A 24,321-nucleotide genomic window follows, 5' to 3' on the forward strand; every position below is an offset into this window, starting at 1 on the left:
TTTTGTCTCATTTTAGTATCAGAGGAATACTTACTGTTTAGACTGAGGAAGTGTTCCCTCCTCTGCCTCTTCTTTTTTTTTTTTTAACTGTTTGTGAAGGATTGGCATTAATTCTCCATTAATGTTTGGTAGAATTACCAGAAAAGCCGTCTTGACCACACTTTTCTTTGTGGGAAGTTTTAAAGTTACTATTCAATCTATTTACTTGTTATGTGTGCTAAGTTGCTCCAGTCGTGTCCAATTCTGTGCAGTCCAGTGGACTGTACCCCACCAGGCTCCTCTGTCCATAGGATTCTCCAGGAAAGAATACTAGAATGGGTTGCCATGCCCTCCTCCAGGGGATCTTCCCAACCCAGGGATCAAATTTGCGTCTCTTATATCTGCATTGGCAGGTTGGTTCTTTACCACTAGCATCACCTAGAAAGCCTTTTACTTGTTATATGTGTGTGGTATTAGTTGCTCAGTCATGTTTGACTCTTTGCGACCCCTTGGACGGTAGCCCACCAAGCTTCTCTGTCCATGGAATTCTCTAGGCAAGAATACTGGGGCATTTGGGGAGGGGATGCCATTTCCTTCTCCCCAGGGGATCTTCCCATCCCAGAGATAGAACCCACGTCTCCTGCATTAAAGGCAGATTCTTTACTGTCTGAGCCACCAGGGCATTATTTGTTATAGTTCTACTGAAATTCCCTCTTTCTTGTTGAGTCAGTTTAGGTAATTGTAGTTCAAGGAATTTGTCCATTCTTCTAGGTTGTCTAAATTGTTGTCATACTGTTTTCCATAGTATTCCTTATAACCCTGTTAATTTTTGTAAGTTTAGTATTAATGTCTCCTCTTTCATTCCTAATTTTAGTAATTCTGAGTCTTCTCTTTTCCTTGGTCACTCTGGGTTTGTCAGTTTTTTTCATCTTTTCATTGAACCAGAGTTTTATTTTATTAATTTTTCTCTGTTGTTTTCATTTTTTCTATTTCCTCTCTATTCTATTGTTTCCTTTATCCTGCTTGCTTTGGGTTTAGTATTATCTTCTATTTCTAGTTTTTTAAAGTTAGAAGGTTAGGTTATTGATTTGACATCTCCTTTTCTAATACAGGACTTCCCTGGTGGTTCAGATGGTAAAGTATCCGCCTGCAATGCGGAAGACCTGGGTTGGGAAGATCCTGGAGAAGGGAACGGCTTCCCACTCCAATACTCTTGCCTGGAGAATTCCATGGACAGAGGAGCCTGGCGGGCTACAGTCCATGGGGTTGCAAAGAGTTGGACAGGACTGAGTGACTTTCACTTTTCTAATATAGCATTTGGATCATAAATTTCCCTCTTTGCACTGCTTTAAGCTGCATCCCATAAGTTTTGGTATGTTCATTCAACTCAAAAGTATTTTTGAATTTTTTCTTGTGATTTCTTTTTTGACGCATTGGTTATTTCAGAGTGTGTCTTTAAATTTCCACATATCTTTTTAATTTCCCAAATGTCCTTCTGTTATCAATTTATAATTCCATTGTGACTGATAGCATACTTTGTATGTTTTCCATTCTTTTAAATTTATTAAGGCTTGTTTTATGGCCTAACATATGGTGTATCATGGAAATGAGAAGTATGGGCATTCTACTGTTATAGGGTAGAATATTCTGTAGATGTCTTCTGAAGTCTAGTTGGTTTATAGTCTTGTTCAAGCATTCTATTTATTTTTCCCATAGGTGAGACCTGGAACCCTTTCAAATTACAGTACCAGCTGAGAAATGTAAGAGAGAGAATTGCAAAGAACCTAGTAGAGAAGGGTATTCTAACCACTGAGAAGCAGAATTTCCTCCTATTTGACATGACTACTCACCCAGTGACCAATACAACAGAGAAGCAACGACTAGTGAAAAAACTTCAAGATAGTGTCCTAGAGCGGTGGGTAAATGACCCTCAGCGTATGGACAAGCGAACACTAGCACTACTGGTGCTGGCCCACTCCTCCGATGTGCTGGAGAATGTCTTCTCCTCTCTGACAGACGACAAGTACGATATGGCAATGAATCGAGCCAAGGACCTAGTAGAACTGGACCCTGAGGTAGAGGGGACAAAGCACAGCGCCACAGAGATGATCTGGGCTGTGCTGGCAGCCTTCAATAAATCGTAAAGCCAGCTGTTGGGTTTCTCCTTTTCCATTGCTGGCCAGTGACTGTCAGAGACACCATCACCAAGTTTTGTGTCATGAGATGTTTTCCATCATTTTTTTTTCCTCTTGAATCAAATTTGTTATTTGGGGAGAGCAATTCAGGGCTTCTCTGTAGACCTTGTCTCTTATAAGCAGGCTTTATATCTCCTTATACTTCCACTCCAGAGGTGAATAAATTGGGTGAACCAGCACTCATCCAGTAAACATTTTCTCTCGTTTCTTGGTTCACTTCCATCCAGTGTGCTTTTGGACTATCAGGAATATTTCAGTGAGATTTGGATTTCTCTAGCCATAGAATGTGAATGAGATATAGAGCAAACCATTTATCTCATTTTTTAAAGTTTGTTTTCTGTCTTAAATATATGTTTTCAGCCTATCTCCCAGGCTCTGCTAAGTAATGTAGCTTATTGAAGTAACCATCTCTTTGAATAAGGGGAAATAAAACTGATTTTTGGAGCAGATGGTCTCTGAGATATAAATGTATGTTCCACTAGTGATTTTGTCATCTTTCCTTTTCTAAATTAATGAGAATATTCCAAATGTGATTACCTGGTTCTCATAGTCCTAGAACCATAAATATATTCTCTACTCTCTCTCTCAGCATTGTCCTACTCCATCATTCATTACAGCAGAAATCTAAATTAAAAAAAAAATGTATCTCTCAACCACCTCTTTTATGCAGTCACCAATACAATTTGCAAAGAAGGAAAGTGGCATCAGAATTTCCACTCTTTAGCACATGACTATCTGGATTCCTCCAGGCTACTTTAAATGTCTCTACTCTGATTGAATTTAGGGAGTTTTAAATTTCAGTTGCTGAATAGCACCATCCTGAGTTCAGACAATATATCTAAACTCTAGACCTTGTTCCCTGTTTTGGTGTCCTACATGAATTGACGTGTGTGCATGCTCAGTCACTTCAGACGTGTCCAATTCTTTGTGACCCTATGGACTGTAGCCTGCCAGGCTCCTCTGTCCATGGGATTCTCCAGGCAAGAATACTGGAGTGGGTTGCCATGCCCTCCTCCGGGGGATCTTCCCAACCCAGGAATGGAATCCACGTCTCTTAGTCTCCTGCATTGACAGGCGGGTTCTTTACCTACTTTGTGTATGTTTAAAGGTCCTGGAAGTAGTTTTATCTATGTTTAATCCACAGATGCCCTCCTAGTCATTAGTCTTGTCTCAACACAATCCTTTGTCTAACTCATTCTCTAAAACATTTTTTAAGTCAGTAGTAAATGCAAAGAGAAGCTTATTGAGAAAAATCTTATTCAGAAGGGCACTTTGATGTTAAAAACATCCTATATAAAGTCCAGCATTTGGGAATATAAAGAGGACAGGCACCAAACTGTGCTAATGTCAAGCATTTGTTAATACTGATACTTCAAGGATCTTGCCTCTTGACCACTACAGAGAAACAGTCTATCAAAGGGCTAATACAGATGACCCAGACCTGATATCAAATTTTCCTGATCAGAAGTAATTAAATGAATGATTGTAATTTTCCCTCCTCTAAACCTGTCTAGCCCCACAAAATTCCCCAACTCACTTAACTTTTTTTCACTTTAGGTTATCACTTAGGTGACTAAAGATAAAAAGTTTAAATGAAACAAATTCCTAAAAAATGTGAAGCTGAGTAGAGCTTCAGTCTGGCTCCCTAAAACTATAAAACCCAGTCCAAGGGTGTCTCTACCTGACTTAGTTTTTCTTTCCATTTGAACAGTTTGGCATGAATTTAAGCCAGGTTTTCCTGTGGAGAGTTTCAGCTTGATTGGGAGAGTGGAAATTGAGTTCTTTCTGGCAACTCTTGGTCAGTGTTTATTTTTATATTGTATCTCATTAAGATGAGGATGTCTTCAGTTTGAATCTGCATAATGTTCACTGCAAAACACCATTTAATGCATATGGTCTTCGCATTTCTGTATAATAAAGATCAATTATTGGCTCCCTGGTCTCTCTGTGCAGTTTTACAACTAAAGTTATTTTAACTGGAAATAGCTTTCATACAAGGCCAGTAAGATTCCCTGCTTACACTAGGATACCAGCCTGTTTCATTCTGTGTGGAAAACTGTGTATGCATGCTCAGTTGCTAGGTCATGTCTGACTCTTTGTGAGCCCATGGACTGTAGCCCGCAGCCTCCTCTGTTCATGGAATTTCCCAGGCAAGAATACTAAAGTGGGTTCCCATTTCTTGCTCCAGGGTATCTTCCTGATCCAGGGATTGAACCTGTGTCTCCTGCATTGGCAGGCAGATTCTTTACCACTGAGCCACCTGGACTCCCTTGTGGAAAATTAGGAATACACAAATATTAGTTATACATATATATACAATATACATATACACACATACTGGAGGGCAGGGCACATTAAATCTAACCCAAACACCAGCTAATGTAAAGTCTGAAGAATAGTGTCTCCATCTCAAGCAAAATAAGTTACCCAATTACATCATTATTACCAGGAAGAAAATGAGTATATTCTAGCTTATTAATAACTACTTGCAAGTGACACCTGAACTTACTGAAGAGCTGAAGGTCTTAAGTTCCAAGTGTAGGTAACAAACCTAACTATAACAGAGTTAATAACATGTGAAAAGAAGGATAATTGACCTTGTAATTGGCTTATTGTTCTTCTGTCTTTTATAATGTCTACAGCATAAGGGGGCTTCCCAGGTGGCGCCAGTGGTAAAGAACCCACCTGCCAATGCAGGAGACATAAGAGACTGGGGTTCGATCCCTAAGTCGGGAAGATCTCCTGGAGGAGGGCATGGCAATCCAATCCAGTATTCTTGCCTGGAGAGTCCTATAGACAGAGGACTCTGGCGGGCTGCAGTCCATAGGATCACAAAGAATTGGACATGACTGAAGCAGCTTGGCACACAGGGGCACACAGCATAAGGGACAACATGAAATGTATTTACTAGGATTGTTTACTTCCTTACTATTTTTATTTCAGAGAAAGGATAAAAACAAAGTATAACAATGGTTATCAAAATACGGTGCATCAAAGTAACTTTTGTGGGTATAAGTACTTTGCCAAAATATGGGTTCCTGGTAAATCGTTCCTGGTAAATCAGTCACTCGGGTTGAGGGCTTAGGAAGCTGCATTTTAAACATAGTCTCTAAAAACTTAGATGTTAAAGTTTGAGAACACTTTATTTTTAATATATTTGGTTGTGCAGGGTCTTCATTGTGGCACAGACTTCACTAGCTGTAGTGCACAGGTGTTACATAGGACACAATCTCAGCTCCCAACAGCTCACATTTAAGTGCGCAAATGAGGTATTCTGTGAAAAATGCTCAAGTATAAGTATAAACTTAATTTCTGGAAGCACAATAGAGTAGCATTCTTCCTGGGAACATTAGGAAAAACTTACAGGAGTTATATTTATTTACTCTAGTGGCTTTCATGTATTGAGTACTTTTACTATGTTAACCACTTCATATATTTTCTCATTTATTCCTCAGAACTCTAAAAAACCATAGAAGGTTATTTTTAAAGAAAATTCAGAGGTAGTGAAGTTTGCCTAAGGACACCATGCAGAGGTGGAATTCAAACGCATGCTTTTAACCACTGCTCTCTCCTTCCTCCGTTTAAACTTAGTCTTGAAGAATCTTCTCAGGTTGAGAAGGAAGAACTGAGGCTATTCTGGGCTAGGAAAACAAAATATAAAAAACACAAAATGTACAAAATAGGACTTCCCTGGTGGCTCAGTGGTAAAGATCCACCTGCCAATGTAGGAGACATGGGTTCAATCCTGGTCCAGAAGATCCCACATGCCAAGGAGAAACTAAGTCCATGGGCCACAACTATGAGCCTGTGCTCTAGAACCTGGGAACTGCAAATACGGAAGCCCACACACCCTAGAACCCATGCTCTGCAACAAGAGAAGCCACTGCAATGAGAAGCCCATGCACTGCAACTAGAGAAAAACCTGCTGCAAAGACCCTGCACAGCCAAAAATAAAGGAACTTCTTAAAAAATGTACAAAATTTGTTATATGCTAGAATTTCATGAATTGTGTGCTTTTCACATATATTTCCAAAAGAGATCATTCTAAAAGATTATATTCAAATTGTAGACTAAAGAAGGGTTTTTGAAACTAGCAAAATATTTTTGTTTACCTTCATTTATTCCTTCTGTGATGATTTCTTACGTAAAAATTTCTGATACATCATTCTTCTCCCTTAATAGCTGAACATTTCTTACAGGTCAAGTGTGCTGGACATAAATTCCCCAGTTTTTGTCTGAGAAAGTCTTTATCCTTCACTTTGGAAGGATAATTTTACTGGTTATAGAATTCTAGATTGATGGATGGTTTTATTTTTTGTTTTACAACACTTCAAATATTTCACTCTTCTTGCATGAGTGTTTTCTGATATCAAATTTTAACAAAACTATGAAGAATTTTAATTGAAAGATTTTAAAAAATTTGTTCCTCCCATTTTCCATACAGCTAAAATATGTATCATATATATTCATATACTTTCTAAAAATATTTTACTCCCTAAAAGAATAAAAATATTAATTTTTAAATAATCATTGCTTTAATGATGAAATAAGTTAAGTAGAATGGATTTTTTTATATTTTTCTATTACCTATTACATGCGCACATGAATCTTTGTTTTGTATCCCCAGTTCTCAAGGCCTTGGTCTGTCTTCCTTTTCTCCTCAGTGAGTTCCAGGTGTGTATATAATTTGGAAAGAGACATGACTTCTTACTGATGTGAGAAATGGAGCCATCCCTCCCAGAAAGCAATAAAATTCTCACATAATCCAAGTCAGAAAACCAAGGGTCACTTCCTGGCAGAAATCTTTTTCTAGCAGCCCAATTCACTGCCATTAGTGTTTCTTTACGTTTCAGATTGTAAAAAAGTAGATTCCACTAGGGTGGAAGGTAGGAAGCAAGTAGTCCATAAGAACTCTTCAAACAGACATGCTTTTGTGTAGATTTTTTCCCTTGAATTTCAATAATCTGCCCACCACTTTGTTTTTCTCAACCTACGTGAGCCTCCCCAAGTATAAAAGAATATTTTATCTAAACTTAATTTAGAAACTCAGCTAGGAATCAAGAGGCTTCTCCCCCTTCAGACGGGCTTCTTGACCAAATCCCCATACATCTACCACATAAGCCAGCCTAGTAGATGTATATCATTCTCCTGATTTGATGGGAAATTCAAAGCCAAAGTTTTTCTCACATTTCAGAGATGTTGAGATCCCACTTCCAATCGAAAGATGAGTACTTCCTCAAAGATTTCTGGACATTTAAAGCCATGATATTAATACCTCAAAATACTTATGGGTTAGCCATAATATTTTTTTCCATTTATTTTTATTAGTTGGGGGCTAATTACTTTACAAGATTGTAGTGGTTTTTGCCATACATTGACATAAATCAGCCATGGATTTACATGTGTTCCCCATCCCGATCCCCCCTCCCACCTCCCTTCCCATCCCATCCCTCTGGGTTTTCCCAGTGCACCAGCCCTGAGCACTTGTCTCATGCATCCTTTTTAAAAAAGTTCCCCTCCCAGCTGTGTCACTCCAGGTTTTTTGAACTCCTAGGTGAGGATAGAAACTTTAGTTATCTAAACTCTTAGATAACTTAAATTGATTTGTATTTCTTAAATTTGATTGAATTTCTTTCCCTTTGAGAGCAGGGAGGAAGAGATGTTTATGATCAAAGAGGGGAAGACTAGAGAAGGTAACAATAATTGATCATATTCTAAACATTATGAATATTTAAAAGCCTGAACAACAACAACAACAAAAAAGCCTGAACAAATACTTTTCATTTTAACATCACCCTGTGTTAAAAAATAGATGACAATTCAGCCTTTTGCTTATAGACTCCATCTTACTCTTCACATTAGATACCTTTTTAAATGTTTTATGAAATTAACAAGAGAAAAGTACATAAATCAAGATAAATAAAAATATACAACTCAATAATCAATAGTGAGCATTCCCATGTAACCAGCACCCCAGTCAAGAAACAATATCATCTCCCAAAAAAGCCCCCTTCGTACCCTCTCCCAGTCACTATATCCCTCTCTAAAGGTAACCAAAATCCTTGTAATACAATAGACTGCTTTTGCTTTTGAACATTATATAAATGAAATCATACAGTATGTATTTTTTGTGACTGTTCTCTATTTTGAACATTTTGGGTTGTTCTGTGCTGTGCTGTGCTTAGTCACTCAGTCATGTCTGACCTTTGTGACCCCATGGACTGTAGCTACGAGGCTCCCCTGTCCATGGGGATTCTCCAGGCAAAAATACTGGAATGGGTTGCCATGCCCTCCTCCAGGGGATCTGGAGTGATTATAAATAGAGCTGCTATGGACCCATGTTTTGGTGAATATGAGGATTCATTTCAGCTGGATATATCACCTAGGAGTGGAATTGCTGGGCCATAGGGTTTGAATTACATTTAGCTTTAGTACATAGTGCCAACAGTTTTCCAAAGTATGGTTGTACTAATTTATACTCCCACCGCCATACTACAGAGCTCTTAAATTGTCAAGTCATAAATTTGGGGCACATGATTGGGTTGAACACAAATTTGAATAAATGAAAAGTGAAGTCACTCAGTTATGTCCAACTCTTTGAGACCCCATAGGCTGTAGCCTACCAGGCTCCTCCGTTCATGGGATTTTCCAGGCAAAAGTACTGGAGTGGATTGCCATTTCCTTCTGCAGGGTATCTTCCCCACCCAGGGATCAAACCCAGGTCTCCTGCATTAAATAAATGAAGGCCATTGTTAATTCCTGTGACAATGTTTTAATTAATAGAACCTGGACTTCTTTGTAGGCTTCAGAGGGTCTCTATACCCTGAAAATACAACATTTTTGCATGCAAGCACTTGTGCATACATGCACTTTGGAGAGGGAGAAACACAGATTGTATCAGATTCTCAAAGATCAGATTTTCTATACTTTGGAAAACTGGTGGCAGTGTAGATGAAAGTTAAACATAATCCAGTCCTTCACACACACACTAAGAATGATTTATAGGAACCCAGCAATCAAGAAGCTATTTGTGGGGGGGGGAAAAAAAAAAGAAGCTATTTGTCTGCAATTAGCAAACTGTCCTATGTTATGGTGTGTTGTCATAGACAGTCTGAATAGCCAGGTTTCCTGTGGTTAACAGAGAAAGATTAGCACCCTTGACCACTTAATTTTCTTTTTATTTTTAGCAGGTTAAATTTTTACTAAAATAATTTCATAATGTTTTGATAACCACATATTTTGATAACTACATAACAGTTTTATTGATAAAATGTACATAACATACAATATGCCCATTTAAAGTGAGTAATTTGATGGGTTTTTACTATATTCACAGCATTGTGCTATCACAACAATTTTAGAACACATCATCACCCATACCCATTAGCAATTATTCCCTATTTCTGCCAGTCCTAGGTAAACACTAATGTACTTTCAGTCTCTACAGATTTGCCAATTCTAGACATTTCATATAAGTGGAAACACATAATATGTGTCTTCTGTGACTGCTGCTTTCACTTTGCATAATGTTTTTAAGGTTCATCCATGTTGTAGTATGTATTAGTGCTTCATTTATTTTCATTGCCAAATAATATTCCACTGTATAGAAATACCACATTTTAGAACTTTCCTGGTGCTCCAGTGGTTGAGACTCTGTGCTTCCACTGCAGGGGACATGGGTTCCACCCCTGGTTGGGTAAGTCCTGCATGCTGCACAGTGTGGCCAAAAAATAAAATTGTGTTCCCCTCACCACTGTGTCAATAAATAAATAAATAAAAGTGGATATTTTTTTTAAGAACCAACCTCTTTTAGAAAAAAAGAAATACCACATCTTAGTTGATGTCTTTAGAGAGTATAATGTGTCCAAAACAAAATCTCTATTTCTTCTCCTAAACCTCCTACTTTCGGATGTCCCCACATTAGTAAATGATGCGATCATGCACCTAGTTGCTCAGGCCAAAAGCTTTGAAGTTATCCTGTATTCTCATAACAGCAAATTCTATTGGTTGTACCTTCAAAATTCCATGTCCAGCTATTTTCAACCTTCTCTGTAGTTACTACGTCCTAGTCTAAACCACTGCCATCTTTCCTCTGTAACTGTTATAAAAACCTAATTGGTATCCTGCTGCTGCTTCCACTCCTGTTCCCCACAGAGCAGCCAGAGTGATCCACTTAATACATGTATCAACTTGTCTTCCACCCCTGCTCAACACCATCTACCGGCTGCCCATCACACAATAAAATCCAAAGCACCAAAAGCAATCTGCTCCTTGCCTACATCTCCTCTTTTACTCTAGCTCTAGCTACCCTGACTGTCTTGCTTTTTCTCAGATATACTATAAATACATTCCTGCTTCGGAAGCTTTGCATCTGCTGTTCCCTCTGTGCCTGGACCAGTTATCCCCAGGGTAGCTGCTTAGCTTACTCCCCACCTTATTCAGATCTCTGCTCAAACATTTCAGGGCAAAGGAGCAGGCAGGCCTGGGAAGAGTATCACTGTTAGGTTTCTTGGGCAGCCAACCCAAGAAAGGATTGAGCTTATTAATTCCCTGGTATTCTCAATCTGGTCCATTGGAGGGTGCTAATGGCATATGTATTAAACCCAGATATATCTGTCGTTTCACTTTTTATAATGACCATTCTTCCATACAATCTTGCTTAAGCACTGACAAATTTTACAGTGTTATTCCAGTATATCTCATCTCTCATACTCTGAAAAGATTTAGATCTTCCCTTGAAAAATTCAGACATAAATAAGAAAAAAGACCAAAAGACTAGGAATAAACAAGTAATTCAGGTTCTCTTCTCTCCTCACTTCCCCCCTCCAATGTGCTCTTCTCTCTGTATTTGCTTCTCTGTAAATGGCACCATCCTTTACTCAGGAATTTGGAATTCATCCTTAGTTCTCTCCTCACCTTCACTTCCCACATTCAATATCATTTGTCTCTTCAGCTCCTCTCCATTCACACGGCCCTGCCTTTGATCAGGCCTCTCAAGTCTGCTGGATTACCTGGTTGCCTGGATTACTGCAGCCCTACAGTCTTCCTCTCCACTTCAATCTCCACAGTTACTTCTTTCCAAATCCCAAATCTAACAATAGCATTTCCCTGCTTAAATCAAACATTTCCTCTTTGCCTTCATGAAACCTCAACACTTCAGCATGACTTGCAAGTCTTTCGGGGACCCCAGCAACCAGAACGGCCTCATGTCTTGCCATTCCACGAGGGTTCCAAATCAGCCTTATTTGCAATCTCTCCTTAGGTAGGGTTTTTTTTTTTTTTTAATATGGACTTCCAGACCCAAGTGCAGAGATGTTGATTCAATTGGGGTGAAAGAGGGCTGAGGAAATCAGCCCTGTATTTTTAGAAAAATAGTGGTAAAGAACCTGCCTGCCAATGAGACATGAGTTTGATCCCTGGGCGGGGGAGATCCCCTGGAGGAGGGCATGGCAACCCACTCCAGTATTCTTGCCTGGAGAATCCCAGGGACAGAGAAGCCTGGCGGGCTACAAAGAGTTGAAAAGAGTCGGATGTGGCTGAGCACAGCACAACTGGCTTTCGTCCCCTCCAACTTTAACTTTCTGTGCCTTCTCTCTTTTCATACTGTTCATGGGATTCTCTCTTGGTTCTCCTCCTTACCACTCTGATCATTTGTATCTGTGGCCCTTGCCAGCTTTTCCTCAGTTTCTGTTCTGGGGCCTCTTTTCTACTTTTTTCGATGACTCCATCTAATCCCACAACTTCACTTATATTTTTGTGTGTGTATGCTAAGTCGCTTCAGTCGTGTCCAATTCTTTGTGACCCCATGGACTGTAACCCACCAGGCTTCCCTGTCCATGGGATTCTCCAGGCAAGACTACTAAAGTGGGTTGCCATGCCCTCCTCCAGGGTATCTTCCCAACCCAGGGCTCAAACCTGCGTCTCTTACATCTCCTGCATTGGCAGGTCGGTTCTTTACCACTAGCACCACCTGGGAAATCCATATTTATGTGAAGAAGTCCAAATTTTATTCATATTTGGCTTCTACATCTATCCCAAACTCCAGATCTATATGTCCTATAATGCTAAAATTTCAGGTATGGAGATCTCAGAGTTCACTTATCCTAAGACTTCATTGCCTGGATATCTCCACCAAATGGGTCACTGGCTTTGAAAAAGTCAGTGTTTTCAAAATTGAACACCTCATTTTCTATCTACTTCCAATTTCATTTCCAAATTGATTCCTTTCCTTGAATTTGTTTCTACAAATAGTCACCTTGAGGCACCTCCGCCTCCTCATTCCCTATATTCAGTTAGCTGCTAATCTAGTAGATTCCACTGCCACAGACTTTCTCAATTAGAATCACTGTTTTCTATTCTAAACTACCTCGTCTGTAGATTAAATCCTAATTACTTCCCAACCAGAGTATTGCAGAGGACTCCTAGCTAGATTATCCCCCTCTAGTATCTTTCTGTTTGGAATTCTAAATGATTTTTTATTCATTACCACTAGATTAATCTTCCTTAAGAACAATTCTGATCTGCCACTCTCTGGCCTAAAACCCTTAAATGTCTCTCCTAGATAACTAAATTATCTACTAGTTTCTTATCCTGACACTCAAAGTCCTCCATGTTCTGGACTCAGTTCTATTTTTTTAGCTTTCATGCTGACCCCATCACCTAGAATACCCTTCCATCACCTTTACCTGGCAAAATAAAAGCTGATTTCAAATACACACCTCCATTATTAAGTCTTCTCTTTGGGGGGGGAGCGGTGTGCTTAGTCACTCAGTCATGTCCAACTCTTGCAACCCCATAGCTTGTATGTAACCTGCCAGGATCCTCTATCCATGGGATTCTCCAGGCAAGAATACTGGAGTGGGTTGCCATTTGCTGAATATGAACCTTCCTTTGAACCCCTTTACCATTTTATTAACACTTTAATTTCAAGCTGACCAGATTTGTCTTATCTGTGTATTCTAAGATTCTCAAATTTTTCCACTAGAAATGTACCTAATTATACAGAAAAATGAACAGATAGCCCTAAAGCTATCTGTCACAATAGGTTCCCTGGAAAATTAAAATTTAATATCAATTTTTCAGTGTTATTAGTATTAGACTGCTTTAATATAAAAATGACATTTTTTTTACTAACACTCTAGGAAGATGGGGCTTCCCTGGTGGCTCAGAGGTTAAAGCAGCTGCCTGCAGTGTAGGAGACCTGGGTTCGATCTCTGGGTCAGGAAGATGCCCTGGAGAAGGAAATGGCAACCCACTCCACTATTCTTGCCTGGAGAATCCCATGGACGGAGGAGCCTGCTGGGCTACAGTCCACGGGGTCGCAAAGAGTCAGACACGACTGAGCAACTTCACTAGGGAGATGAGTCTGTTTTAATCTTGAGGATTTAGGGTACTCCAGGCATACTGTGAAAACCCTCTATGGCAAAGACTGCCTTACTACATATATATTCCTTGTAAAACTAAAATAGTACCACCTTCAAACACTCAATATGTTCGCGAGTATTTACGCAGTGTTTACCATGTACCTAGACCTGTGCTGTTTCAAGGAGCTCAGTCTCCATGGGATGGCCCTGAACAAATAAAAAAACTGTACATGAAGAGTTAAACGATGAAACGTAAGCCATCCATGTTCTGCTAGGCCATGCAGTCTCTCCATTCTACACCCTAAATGACACACTGGAAGTGAGGAGGACCACTTTAAAGTCCACTCTGACCTCCATGTTATTTTCTGGAGATTGATAATTTTCTGCTAACACTGCGCGAAACTTAATCCTCTTCACCTGGAAATAAAAGGTTTCCATCCTTTCGCTCTCCAATTCGAAGCTCAGAAAACTCCCCTGGGGGCGACGAGGCAGGGCGGCAGAAATTCTGACCCCCGCAAAAGGAGCAAAAATGCCAAAGCTACCAGCACCACCCCTTAACCTCCCCCACGTGCTTCCAATTGGTCCTTGTGAGTCACTCTCTTCCCAGATTGGCGTTCCAGCTTGCCCGTCGCCTCCATAGAACCCACATTTAGCCAGCAACTATTGGTAGATCGTTACGTCATTGCCCTATCCACTCCGCTCCCATTGGCTCCCATAGGAAGGGGCGGTCGCAACGTCACAGGCAAGGGCCGCCATTTTGACTGAGCAATCCTAGTGACAGGAGCTGAAGAAGCAGCGCTGGTTGTCCCGTTTCCCCTCCCCCTTCCCTTCTCCGGTTGACCTCCCGGGCCCCCCACACTCCACAGTCCCGGTCCCACCATGTCCCAGAAACAAGAAGAGGAGAACCCTACGGAAGAGACCGGCGAGGAGAAGCAGGTGAAATGGAGGGGGTGCGGTGGGCGAGTTGGGGGCGATTGTGATGGGGCGGGAGGCGGTCTCCCACCAGTGCGGATTGGTCGCCATGGTCTCGGGCTCTGCAGGGGTTGGCCACGTCTTGCGTCATGCAGGGTGAGTTTCAACATGGCCTGCTGCTTTGGCTCTGGTTAGTTGGCTGGATTGTCAATCAGTGTAGTACCCTTCCTGATTGGTCAATAGGCCTACAGCTAGACATATTGAAACTGTGCTGTAATTGGCCGAACCTGAGCGTGGGGCGGGTGTTTGGAAAGAGTGGGTGAATGAAAGGGGGTTGGTGGTCTCGGGATGAGATGTATGTTATTGGTTAGTAGGGGTAAAATGAACCAACAGCTAGGCTGGTCCTTCATTCTATATCCTCAGAAAGATACAGATCAAGATACAGACGTTTAAAAAGGGATCAGCAGTGGGGGAAGGGAGAAGAGTAATTATTATCATGGCTAATTTAAGGCGGCAACTTTCTCAAAGAGACCTATTTTGATCGCTGGAGATGTTCTGTTGCCCACCTTCAAAGAGGACCTTACAAAATTGAAGAGGGCTAGAGTTTCAAACAGAATAATGGAGGTTAAACCTAAGAAAGACCCCTAGAGAGTCGTGAAAAAAAAGACGCAACCATATTTCCCCCCGACTTCTAAGGTAGTGGGGACTTATTTCACCCGCAATTCTGTGATGAAAATACGACAACTTATTTAGGTGTTTTGTATTTGATTTATAACATTTAGTACTGGACTCGGGTTCATAAAATACCCCTGCGTTATATTTGGGCCAGGTTTTCAAGGCAAGGGAATGTAATTCCACTAAAAAGAACCGCAAATTGGCTTCATGTCCTTTTTTAAAAAGTCATTAAAGAAAAGGGCGGCAGGGCCCACAAAAAGGGAAGCAGAGAGTAACAGCAGCAGTAAGAGACCCTGCAAGTTAATTGGACTCTTGGCATGTTTCCCAAACCTCCATCACTAGAGAAGGTGTTGATTTTTTGGCAGAGCTGGTGGGTATACTAGTGAACCCACTGTATCTTAATTTTCCTGAGATTAATCTCTGTTTACTTGTCACCTTCCTACTACAATGTGTATGGAAACAATGTTGTCCATTATTGCTGTCCAGTGCTGACCATTGCTAAGGGGGAGCTTTCTGGAGAAGGCCACAGAGCTAGCTTCCAAGATTTATCAAAAGCCTAGGTTAGGAGGGAACATCTCAGCAGTTATCCCTTTTGATTTCCCATTTGACCTGTACTGTGTTTTACAGACAGCTAGGGATTTCCCTACTAATCTTGCATCACCAGAATCCCTGCTAGCTCTTTTCTGTCTTTCTTAGCTTCTGTTCTTAGTGAGCTACTGCTTGCTCTTTGATTAAGTATTGTTCTTTGGTATTACCTTTAACCCAGTACTCACAGGTCACTGGGGTGGTTCCCTGGGTGTAGTGTGACAAACAACTTATCTTTTTTTCTCACAATACAGTCATCTTGAGCTTTAGGGATTTGAACAAAGGTCTGGCTTTATTTAAGAGTGTGAATAGCATGTTTACAAATGGGTAGATCTCCAGGAAAAGGTAATAGTGTAAAAGTTAGCAGATATTAGAAGCAGTTGCTTCTCAGTGTTTAATTTTACTGGCCCCATTTGTTTCCTCCAGGACACACAAGAGAAAGAAGGTATTCTCCCTGAGAGAGCTGAGGAGGCAAAGCTAAAAGCCAAATATCCAAGCCTAGGACAAAAGCCTGGAGGCTCCGACTTCCTCATGAAGAGACTCCAGAAAGGGGTATGGAGCACAATCTCTTACCCTCTTACTTTGGAACCAAAGGGGCCTTAGGGATGAGATCTGTGAAAGTTCTGCTGAACACTGATATGAAAGTTTTGTTGAACATTGATATGAAAGTTTTGTTGTTGGGCAGTAGTAAAGAAAAATTAGAAACTTGTTTAAAAAAAACCCAAGGCAAATACTGTAAATTCCTGAAAGGGTATCATTTATTTTCTGATTTCCCTCAGGATACTAAGGCTTAATGGAGGGGCATTTAGGAATGGCCTTGGGAGAGTGAGGGAAGGATGTCAGAGTCTGGAAGGCTGACAACCTCCATACGTTTGCCTATTTGGATGGTGGGAGTTTTAGGACTGCAGATACAGGATTAAAGCTAAATTTTGAGGTGCATCATTTCAGAAGAAAGGCCATCTGTCCTACAGATTTCCTCAACTTGAAATGATTTCTTCAGACCCTTGAAGTTAGCACCAGCCATTAACTATGCTCCCTGAAGAGACTTACTTTTCCAGTCCAGAGTGGTCCTTCTCCCAAGGGAGAGTCTTATCTTCATAGCCTTCTAGCTCCTCTTTGGGTTCCTCAGTCCTCAGAGGTACGTAAAACTGACTGAGCAGTTGTCAGTCATTAACCTGGAGTGTATTTCTCTATGCAGATGAAATGGAGAGGGAGACAGATCCCTGTGGAGAATCCCAGTTAGAGTCTTAGTCACAGATGATGTGATGCTGATTTGCAGTTTACCTTGCTGTAAGCAAGACAGGCGTGGGCAGGCTGTCACAGCCATGGAACATGTGTGGGAGTGGTTGGAGTCAGAGGAAAGTACATTATCCTCAGGAACAAGCCCAGTTTCTATTCATAGTCTGAGAGAATAATTTCTCATTTTGAGGTTGTTAGCTTGAGGTTGATCTCCTACTGATAGCCCCAGGTTGACCCTTTATATATCTTATTCATTTCTGTTTCCGCAGCACCAAGCCCATTGGAGGCTTATAGGTCCTTTATAAACCTTTGGGATTAAAGTCAGTAATATGGTTGAAGCATTGTGGACTCATGAGCCTACTAAAGGCTATAGGAGCTGTATTTCTTAACTCCAAAAATATACACCCTAGCTGGGAAACTGCTTACAAATGTCAAAAAGTCAGAAGACACTGGGAAGAAAGCATAATTAAATATAGTTAATACTAAGCTGTGTATACATGAGGCTAATCAAAAAAGATTTGAAAGATCTGAGTTTGGATGCAGGTTTATAGGGTTTATGGTGGACCTGAGTCTCCTTGCTTTTGAGGAAGACCAGAGCTCCTCACTCACCGAAACCTCCCTTTTGTCTCTTAGCAAAAGTACTTTGACTCAGGAGACTACAACATGGCCAAAGCCAAGATGAAGAATAAGCAGCTGCCCAGTGCAGGACCAGACAAGAACCTGGTGACCGGTGACCACATCCCCACACCACAGGATCTGCCCCAGAGAAAGTCCTCGCTCGTCACCAGCAAGCTTGCGGGGTAACCTGGCCCCCTCTGCTCCCCTTCTCACCCATTGGACTTTTATATGTCATAGGCAGGGATAGAGTGGGCACCTAAAGTTTTCTCTTCTCAGCTTGCTCACCAGAAATGACTATGCTGCTTCTGGGGGCTGCTGAGAATATAAGATGGGCTAAAGAGAGGCTCTGAGTTCACTGCTTTGGTTAAACTGAGATTTCCACACCCTCATGTGGCCCAAGTAGGGGCTCAGAAATAGGAGCCTAGGATTGGATAATGCGCAGACTTTCTTTTTCATTTGTATGAGAAACTGGGGAGATGTCATTTCTCCTTTTGGAAGAAAATGTGTCCCAAAATAGGTGAGGCTAAGCCTTGGGAATAATATGACAGGTTTAACACCCTGAGGCTAACCTGATATGATTGGGAAAGATAGATTGAATGAGATCTGTTTTCTGTGCTTTAAGTGTTTTGTCCTTTGGGCTGCTATTGCTTTCATGTTTTCATTATGGCAGGTTTAGCAAATCCTCAAAAAAAAAAACAACTGATGTGCTTGCCTAAAACTATAATGCCCACCTAACCTTTACTCAGTGTCTTTTACAATTTGCCTTGGAGGATATTATTCATGTAAAATGGGCACCTTCTCTCTCTCTTCCAGCATGTTGCTTTTTGAAAGTATCATGGGAAAGTGGAAAGAACACAGGGTTAGCAGTCAGGATATCTGGGTTCTGTTTCCATTCAGTTCTAGACAGAACTGACCTGTAGCCTTGGTTGAGTCACTTCACCTCTCTGGATTTCTGCTTCCCCATCTGTAATATAGATCCAAATGTAGATCAGATTGATTCTAACATCCCGAAGAACCCTGTGCTATTCATTGTAAAACCAAAAGTGAGGAAGGACCATAGATGAGAGTACAGAGAACTCATTGGAGGCCACATGAGGAGAGAAGTTGAGATTTAGGGATTGTAAATTCAGGCAGGAGGACCTCATAAGTGTCATGGTCTTGAGGGTCAAGAAAAAAAAAAATTCTAAGAAGCTAGCCATGAAAGCGCTTGCCTCTGCTCTCCCTTCTTTCCTACAATCTAGGCCTTGGCTGCTAACAGGCTGCTCTGGGAGCCAGGCTGTGGGCCTGAAGAAGCATGCTCAGTCATGCTCGTGTGGAGTCCCACATTTCAGGTGTTCTCAGCTGCCAGGTGTATCGTTAGGGAGACAGGAAGAAAAGGGAAGAACGGTCGCTCCGGGGCTTAGTGCTGCTGTGGGGCTGGAGCAGCAGGTTCTCAGGAGATGATTCACCTTGGAGAAAGCTGGGGAAGGTGGTTAGGGAGAAATAGAAGGAGCACTGAGAAATCTCTGCCTTCCTGGAGCTCAGCTCCTGTGCTCTGAGAGGTAGCAACGCTGATCATGAACTAGGTAGAGGAAAGAGGGGCTGCGGGTGGCCAGCATCGTCTGATTATCACTAGCTCGGCCTGAACCATACTGAATGCAATCTGCTAGTTAGGACAGAGAGGGCCAAGTGAGAGCTAGCAATTCAAGAGAGGAAGAGTCTGTCTTTGGTCCTCTCTTGACCTCTCAGCCCACAAGTTCTGATATGCCACACATCTGGCCCAGTGAGGACAACTGATGAACTTGCTGATGCACACGTGGGGCATTGGGGTGTGTCTGCACTTCTTTCCTGACCAGCCATTCACTTTTCAGGCCATCATTCAGATTGGGTAGGAAAAAGTTGGTGAGGAAGGAATGGAGAGAGCAGGATGCCGTGATTCCCTGGCCCCTAGGGCAACTCCTTGACTGTCACTTGTAATTGTATATAATTTTTGTGTTTCTTGCTTCATTTCCTCATGCTGTCTTCCTTAGTCTAAAGTCCATGTGGGAAGGGGAAAATGCTGAATATCTTTGTATAGTTTCCTCAACTGTCCCAGACATGTTGTACATAGATATGTCATGTTATTATATATATAAATATATATATAATTTTGTACGTTTTCTTCATCTCCGATCTTCTCGAATTTTGTACTCTTTTCTGTCTGAGCTGCTCTCTCTATCAGTCAGTGTGAATCCTCAAGACTGAAATCACAGTGAGTCTCAGTTTTAGGAAGGAATAGAAGAAATAGGGAAATCAGAAAGACTATTGGTCTCTCTTTCCACCCGGTCATCTTCAAAGCTAAGGAAACAAAGAAACAAGCTACTTTTTGTAGATGCCACCTCCTTCCACAGCATGAAGTGCATAGCTTCCATGGCAAAAAAGGGTCATTTTGAAATTCAGTTTGCTTTGATTAAACCTAGAGTATTAAGTACATTCAAAACAACACATGTGTTGTCTGGCCCTGGCCTCCATGCAGCTGCCACCTCATCACTCTGCGCCCCCCAACCCTAATCCGTCCATCTCCACTGTGGCAAGTGGCTCTGGCCATGCCCCTAAAACTGAGCCTGCTCTGAAAACCTCGTTATTTTGATCTTGTCTAAAGAATTTCTTTCTTTGTTTTCTTGGGTATCTCCAAAAAGACAGAGAACAGTTTTGTAACTAGGCAAAGACCGAAATTTTCCTTTTCTTAAAAAAAGAAAAAAAAAAAGACTCTCTGGATAGGACTAAGACATGTGCCATGTATCCCCGATGATTGATAAGTGTGGAAGAATGATGGGGTAGAGACCGGGGTGGAACTTAGGCTTTTTTCCCTTACTACTTGACAGTGTTTTCTTTCTCTTCTTCTGTGTTCGTCCGCAGTGGCCAAGTCGAATGATGCTGCCCGGGGCTCCGCCAGATCCTGAGACGCTGCCCCCTGGGTCCTGTGCTGGCTCCTGCCCCTCCCTGCTTTTGCAGCCAGGGGTCAGGAGGTGGCTCGGGTGCGGGCTGGAGAGGCAGAAGCCCCTGCCCGTCGGTGTCCCAGCGCATGGAGCCCCTTGGGCCGAGCACCAAGATCTTGACTCTTTTTTGTTTTTCCTTTTTTTTCCAAGTAATTGTTGGGAGACATCTCAGTGAAATCCTGGGGGTGGGGTGGGGTGGGGTGGGGGGTTGAGAGGGTGGAGTGGGAGATGTGAGGGGTTATGAATTAGGACTTAGAATTGATAACAAAAACATTCCTAACTATCCTCCTCCTTAGCCTTGTGGCTGGGGTGGAGTGGGGGTGGGGTGGGGGAGTGAAGCGGACTAAAGGTGAGGGGTTCTAATTGAGCTGTGTAGAAGAGTGCCTTGCTAGCTTGGATATGACTGGGGACCTGATGTCAGATAAAAGAAACTGTCTAAATATGAAAGATGCAGATGACTCCTCTGGTTCTGCAGAACAGGCTAAGAGCTGAATGTTTATTGTTTGGGTGGGGAAAAAGTGCTGTCCTTGAAGTAGATTTGCTGCGGGAAGAAGGGCACTGAGTGTGGGAGAAAGGGGATGAGCGTGGGGAGCACCGCAGAGCCCAGGGGACTTTCTCAGTATTTGAAATAAAAAACAAGAAGATCCACGGGAAAAAAAAACAAACCAACCTAGAAATTCCATGCAGCAGTTGGTGTGTTTTATTGGGGTTTGGTGAAAGGGAAGAAAATAAGACTGAAGACAGCATTCAGGAGAAGCTGGTGTGGGGTTCTGAGCCCCTAAGGAACAGGGGCCCTTCAGATGGGATGTGTCTGGGTTCCCCCTTTCCATCATTTAGGGAGAGGGTGCAGGGACATTGGCATATAGACCAGGACTTCTATAGCTAATGCAAAGATGACTCTTCCTCAGGTTCTGACTCACAAAATGAGGGGTTTGCGGTGTTTGATCTGAAGGGTTTATTGACACCTGAAGACTACTCCAGGCTAAGCATGAAAGGAAGCCACTTTGTTTTCCCTTTCAGTCTTGCTCTCCTTCTCAAGTTCCTGTGTCTCTGGAGAATTGTAACCACTAGTGATCAGCCTTTCTGCTAGCCGCCAGCAGGAGGCAGAGTCACTTCTTTCTTCATGATGTGCTAACCATTGCTGGAATCCTGTCACTGAAAGGGGTTTAAAACTATCTGTGGGTGTAATATACAAAAGAAGTGTTGCCAAAGGAGAAACAGACTCACACTTTTCTTCTGTCACACTCACACCAATCTACTATGTTTGAAGATGGAAACTTGTCCATTTGCCCAAGGAGATTTTAGGCATAAAGGAGATTTTATGATTAGGAGATTTTACCATAGTTATCTTCTCAAATGAGCATGCATCAAGGAAGACAGGATCCTGGAGACAATAGATATTCTAGAGAAATTTCTATCACATTGAGAGGGTGGAGTATTTTTAAACTAGAGAAGGAATGTTGTTCTCAGCGTGTGATTCATTCTCTCTTCTTAATCAGAAACTTTCCAAATAAGTTTTCAGCTTCTCAGGAAGCTGACTTGCTCTCTCCTAATTTAGTCAGGGGACTGCAATGCCTCCTAACCATCAGCCTTTCTGAACAGCATGCTAGACACTGAACTAGGTGGTTTGGAGATACATTAGAGAAAGGCAAGCCCCACCTTTAATGGGGTTTCTTATCTAACTGGAAGAAAATACATGAAAAAGTTCATACACCTCAGTAGCATAAACTTAGATCTTAAAGCTAGGAGATGTATGAGTGTTCATTATGATGGGGTTTCTGAGTCTTATTCCCCTTAAACCAGTCCCATGACCTCTTTATGAGCACATTGTCCCTAGTTTTGTGTTTGCCAAGTGGCAACAGCTGGGCAATAAGGTCAACAAGGCTCCAAATGTGGAAGCATCTAGTTAAGTTCCATTTAATATAAAGAGAAGGGACGTTGACATAGAAATAAGTTATTTATAAGGTAGCAGTGCTAGTTTACTGAAGACCTTGAGTTAGCATCTCTTAACGTTTAGGCTTTTACATGCTTTTTCCATTACTCTTGGCTTTCCTGGTCCTTAAGTTTAAGCTGTAGCCTTAGGAATCCTGGGGTGCCCAGAAATGGTCATTGCTATTTCTGTTCCAGCTTAAAACCTGCCATTCCTTTTTCTTTACTCCCATACGACAGGGCTAGGCAGTCAGGAAGCCCGATTCTGCAGTGCTTCCAAAAGCTGTTCTTGCCCATTGTTTTAGCTTAGTGTTTTATCTTTAATCCAAAGAGTGGATTCAAGTGTTCTGCCACTCCTCCAGCATGGTGGAGTGATAATTGTGTTGACATGTCTCTCAGTTGAGCCGTCTGATATGCAGGGTGGCAGGCATGAAGTCACTATTATTGTTGTCCAGCCACATTTATTTTAATCTGATGTGGCCTGAGCGTGGAAAGCACAAGCGAAAGAAAAAGCCGGGAGAGTTGCCATTGACGATCGCTCCTGTTGGTCTGCCGGCCACACCCACACGCAGCCCTCATATGTGCAGTGCCCTTTGCTGGACCTGGAGGGAGGTCACCAGGGAAAGGCGAGGTCTCTCCCCCGGAAGCTGAGGTATGACAGTGGCATGCAAATAAACAATGTAATAAGACCCCACAGAGCACACGGGATCTTAACTCCCCAACCAGGGATCAAGCCCAGGCCGCCTGCGGTGCAAGCACGCAGTCTTAACCACTGGGCCACCAGGAAGGTGTCCAGATTACCGTAGTTCTAAGCAGAATTCCTGTGAACTAAGAGGAGGGTCAGGAGATGAGTTGTTGGCTGAATTTCCTTAGAGATGGGTGACTGATTTAAAAAGGCCCCCCATGCTTGGGCAGTGATATTTTAATTCACAAGTAACTGTTGATCTCTGGGGAAATACTAGCAGTTTTTGACTCTTTGCAATTGGAAGAATACTAGCAGTTATTGGGCAAATGAGCAGTGTTAGAGATGGTGTCTGCCCTGGAAGAACTTGAAGCCTCACTGAGACAGCACTTTTACACATAATGCAAGATAGTGGTAAAGGAATTCTGAGAATGGAAAATTCAAAGGGCTGGAATCATGAGGTAAATATTAGTGGAAGAAATGGGAATTGAACTGGGCTTTAAAAGATGGGTAGTATTAAAGAATCTAGTTCAGTTATTGATAAGTGCCTATAATATGGCCCTGGAGTAGGAAATGAAAACCCACTCCAGTATTCTTGCCTGGGAAATTCTATGGACAGAAGACCCTGGTAGGCCACAGTCCATGGGGTCGCAAAAGAGTCAGACACCACTTAGTGACTAAACAAACAACTTTCAAGGAGATTCCACTCTCGTGGGGAAACTACACATGAGGAAATCATGCTACCGTGTTAAACTTGCAGCCGTAGAAGCTTAGCTACATAGAGGAATAGGGACAAGTATTTAATAGTAGTTACATCTAGCCCATTGCTAAGTCCTTAATTTACATCATCTCATTTAATCCTCACAACAGTTCTACAAAGTAGATAGTATTGCCATTATACAAGTGAGAAAACTAAATCAGTAACTTGGCCAAATCACACAGCTTCTGAGAGTGGAGGCAGAATCCCAGTGCCTGCAATGGGATGGCGAAAAGAGTGATCTGGAAACACTTCTACTACCTGGCCTGGTTCAATCCCTGGTTAGGAAATTAAGATCTCACAAGCCACACGGCACACCCCAAAAGAAAGTAATCAGGAAAAGTTTCATGGAGCAAATTCTGAAGGAGAAACAAGATTTTTCTAGAAAGACGTGAAAGGGCATTTTGGTAGAAGGACCAACACTAAGAGA

At 41.9% G+C, this 24,321-nt stretch overlaps 2 protein-coding genes across 2 annotated transcripts in view; both read left to right on the plus strand.

Moving 5' to 3' along the window:
* Positions 1 to 4,107, plus strand: part of GOLPH3L (golgi phosphoprotein 3 like) — a 41,893-nt gene extending 37,786 nt beyond the window's left edge. Inside the window, exon 5 of the mRNA XM_061120894.1 lies at positions 1,696 to 4,107. Coding sequence (XP_060976877.1) covers positions 1,696 to 2,123 — 428 coding nt within the window. The 3' untranslated portion in view covers positions 2,124 to 4,107. The remainder of the gene's footprint in view (positions 1 to 1,695) is intronic.
* A 10,169-nt stretch (positions 4,108 to 14,276) lies between these two features.
* On the plus strand, positions 14,277 to 21,203 carry ENSA (endosulfine alpha). The gene is made up of 4 exons (XM_061120899.1): positions 14,277 to 14,473; positions 16,136 to 16,261; positions 17,582 to 17,748; positions 20,444 to 21,203. Exons 1-4 carry the CDS (start codon positions 14,417 to 14,419, stop codon positions 20,457 to 20,459), a joined length of 366 nt encoding a protein of 121 aa, XP_060976882.1. The 5' UTR covers positions 14,277 to 14,416; the 3' UTR covers positions 20,460 to 21,203.
* Positions 21,204 to 24,321: the final 3,118 nt, after the last annotated feature.

This window comes from Dama dama, chromosome 20 (genome assembly GCF_033118175.1).
Source record: "Dama dama isolate Ldn47 chromosome 20, ASM3311817v1, whole genome shotgun sequence".
Lineage (NCBI taxonomy): Eukaryota > Metazoa > Chordata > Mammalia > Artiodactyla > Cervidae > Dama > Dama dama.

What these genes read in the sequence shown, in the direction of transcription:
- ENSA (XM_061120899.1), top strand. Translation starts at nt 14,417, where the DNA reads ATGTCCCAGAAACAAGAAGAGGAGAACCCTACGGAAGAGACCGGCGAG. An exon ending in AGACCGGCGAGGAGAAGCAG is followed by an intron (nt 14,474 to 16,135) that starts GTGAAATGGAGG and finishes TGTTTCCTCCAG; the next exon opens with GACACACAAGAGAAAGAAGG. An exon ending in TGAAGAGACTCCAGAAAGGG is followed by an intron (nt 16,262 to 17,581) that starts GTATGGAGCACA and finishes TTTGTCTCTTAG; the next exon opens with CAAAAGTACTTTGACTCAGG.